Source organism: Panicum virgatum, chromosome 1N, assembly GCF_016808335.1.
Source record: "Panicum virgatum strain AP13 chromosome 1N, P.virgatum_v5, whole genome shotgun sequence".
Lineage (NCBI taxonomy): Eukaryota > Viridiplantae > Streptophyta > Magnoliopsida > Poales > Poaceae > Panicum > Panicum virgatum.
The window spans coordinates 58,019,222-58,022,141 of NC_053145.1; the positions used below are offsets into that span (position 1 = coordinate 58,019,222).

The 2,920-nt window shown below is 55.8% G+C and overlaps 1 protein-coding gene across 1 annotated transcript; it reads left to right on the plus strand.

The window, feature by feature from the left end:
* Positions 1-561: 561 nt before the first annotated feature.
* On the plus strand, positions 562-2,110 carry LOC120656984 (protein MIZU-KUSSEI 1-like). The gene is made up of 2 exons (XM_039935225.1): positions 562-1,359; positions 1,485-2,110. The coding sequence occupies exons 1-2, from the start codon at positions 861-863 to the stop codon at positions 1,808-1,810; spliced, it is 825 nt and encodes a 274-aa protein (XP_039791159.1). The 5' UTR covers positions 562-860; the 3' UTR covers positions 1,811-2,110.
* Positions 2,111-2,920: the final 810 nt, after the last annotated feature.

Genomic DNA, 2,920 nt, shown 5'->3' on the forward strand with positions numbered 1-2,920 from the left:
CGCCGCCTTTACGTGCACGAACGAACCCCGGATCCGGCACCCACGCCATAACCCGGCGCCGCCGAAGCGGGTGGCCGTCATTTATGCCGCTTCCCTCCCTGCACCAACACCCTTCCGCTTCCGGCGGACGACGGCATGCATCTGGGCTATGGGGGACCGCCGGGGCGGCCTCAACTGGTGAACTCTGTCTCCGAGAGCTTGCTCCTGCCCGTGATCCGCGAAAGCTGCGACGTCTCGCCTGGAAAAATGCGTCTCTGCGCTGGGCTTTTCATGAGTCTCGATTCAATTGTCCTGCGGGAGCAGCTGCGGCTCTGCAGGTGAACAGAAGCTGAACTTCACACCGGCACAGAGCATGAACGGGTGGTTGCTACCAACACCAACCTGTCCCTGTGATCGAACAAGTGATGGAGTAGATATCCGATGCTGATGGATGGCAGAATCACATTCACACCTGCTGGTGGACCTTCGCGTTCCAGATTTCACTTGCACAGCAGCTACAACCTCAAGCACCAGTACTAGGACCATTGTAGTATTGTACCAAGACCGCCAGTGCGTTGGACGCCGACCGGCCGCCAGGCAGGCGTCCCGGCCAGCGGCCCAGAGCCCGCGGCCGCCCCGCCGCTTTGCCAAAAGCGCTCGGGGCCTCGCCGCGCCGCGCGCGTGCATCGGTGCACCACCCTGCCGCCTGCCAACCCCCTTAAAGCGTCTCGGCACTTCGCCTCTCCGGCTCCGCCACTAGGAGAAGCCCATCAAATACTCGCGCGCCCATTATTGCCATCACGCGCCGCGCGCACGCACGCCACGCAGGGGGGGAAGCGGAGCTCTAGAGCGACTGAGCTTATCCGTCCCGTCCCGTCGCCATGGCGAGAGCCTTCCGCGCGGCCTCACCGCTGCCGCTCCCGAGCTCGAGGGGCGCCGCCGTGACGAGCGGCGCCGGGAGAGGGAGCTTCCCGTGGCTGAACAAGAAGGGCTCGGGCAAGCCGGCGCCGCAGCGCGGCGGGACGAGCGCCGCCGGACAAGAGAGCAAGGGTGACGAGCCCGCAGAGGCGGCCGCCGAGGGTTCCGCCGAGCAGTCCCCGCCGTCGAGGAAGCGCGCGGACGCGCTGGCGCGGCTGCGCGCGGCGTTCCTGGCGGCGATCACGCACCGGCGCCGGCGCCGGCAGCTGGGGTCCTGCGTGACGGGCACCATCTTCGGCCGTCGGCGCGGGCGCGTGCACGTCGCGCTGCAGACGGACCCGCGCTCCCCGCCCGTGCTGCTCGTGGAGATGGCCGCCTACTCCACCGGCGCCCTCGTCAGGGAGATGTCCTCGGGCCTCGTGCGCCTCGCGCTCGAGTGCGAGAAGACGCCGCTCGCCGCCGGTACGTGCGCGACGTCACACCGAGTCACTGACACTTTGACACGCACCGCGCCAAATGGTTCGCTTCATTTCTGCACCCGGCCGATCAACCAATGACACGCCAAAGAGAAAAAAAAATGTACGCAGGGGAGAAGCGGCGGGGGTTGCTGGAGGAGCCGACGTGGCGCGCGTACTGCAACGGCCGCAAGTGCGGGTTCGCGGTGCGCCGGGAGTGCGGCGCGGACGAGTGGCGGGTGCTGGGCGCGGTGGAGCCCGTGTCCGTGGGCGCCGGCGTGCTCCCGGACGACGTCTCCGGCACCGGCGCCAACGGCGGCGCCGAGGAGGGCGATCTGATGTACATGCGCGCCAGGTTCGAGCGCGTGGTGGGGTCCAGGGACTCGGAGGCGTTCTACATGATGAACCCCGACGGCTGCGGCGGGCCCGAGCTCAGCATCTACCTGCTACGGGTCTGATCGCCGCCGGAGACGACGCTTCAGCTTGCATCCCCCCCTTTGTATGTAATCTGATTGGGCTTTTGTGTAGTTATGTTCCATGTAATTTGGGGTTCTTGTCAATGGTGTATGTACAATGCTACTGGTCACTTAGATGGCTTAAAACTTCGGGTGATTAGTTTTTGGTGTGAGGTGGTGTGGTTCTAGATAGATTAGGTTGGGGATCATCTTTCTCTTTGGTTATGTGATCAAATGGATTGGAAAAATTGGGAATAATATCAGTGCCTCTACTGCATAATAAGATGGATATGCTTTGGAGAACGTGATGGTGCAGTGTAGGATCTTTGAGCCGTTCATTGTTCAACAGAAATTATACCGCCAAATACTGTGCGCCATAAGTGTGATGCGACTGATTGCTTAAATTTTGTTCTATCTATTCCTCAAAAAAAAAGATTTATTGAAATTGACACCTTTGTCACCTTATCATACTGTTAGTTATACATCTATACAAGTAACAAGTTGCACCGGCTGAGTCAGATTCAACTCCTTATCATGTCTCTCAGCAGTCATCAGAAACTCTGAACTTCCTTTTTCTCTCCATATTTTTCTTTTTGACTAAGGTTAATAATTACTACTATCTAGTATTGCACTTCTATACAACACTGACAAAATCAGACAGGATATATCCGTTCCTTTCGCCCTTCCCTCGTGGGGTGCAGTAGAGAAGATGATTAGAAGATTTTTTTTTCAATCTTTCTGAAGAACAACTTGTGATGTACCAAACCTGACGCATGGGACCTCTAATTAGTACTCCCTCCGTTCGGAAATGATCTACATATTTTGACTAGAGAAAGTCATTCGAAGTAAAGTTTGACTTATTAATCACTCTTAGAATATAATGTCAATTACGAATAACTCAATGTCATCTCAAAACCTCTTTGAATACATATGTATTGACATAAATTTTATAAACTAATTATACATATAATTTAACTAATTATTAGTCAAAGTTTATAAAGTTTGACTTTCTCTAGTCAAAATATGTAGATCATTTCCGAACGGAGGGAGTATATTCCTATTCCTGCATCATGATTGATGTGTAAGTATATTCGATTCCTTTGTCCTTGTTAA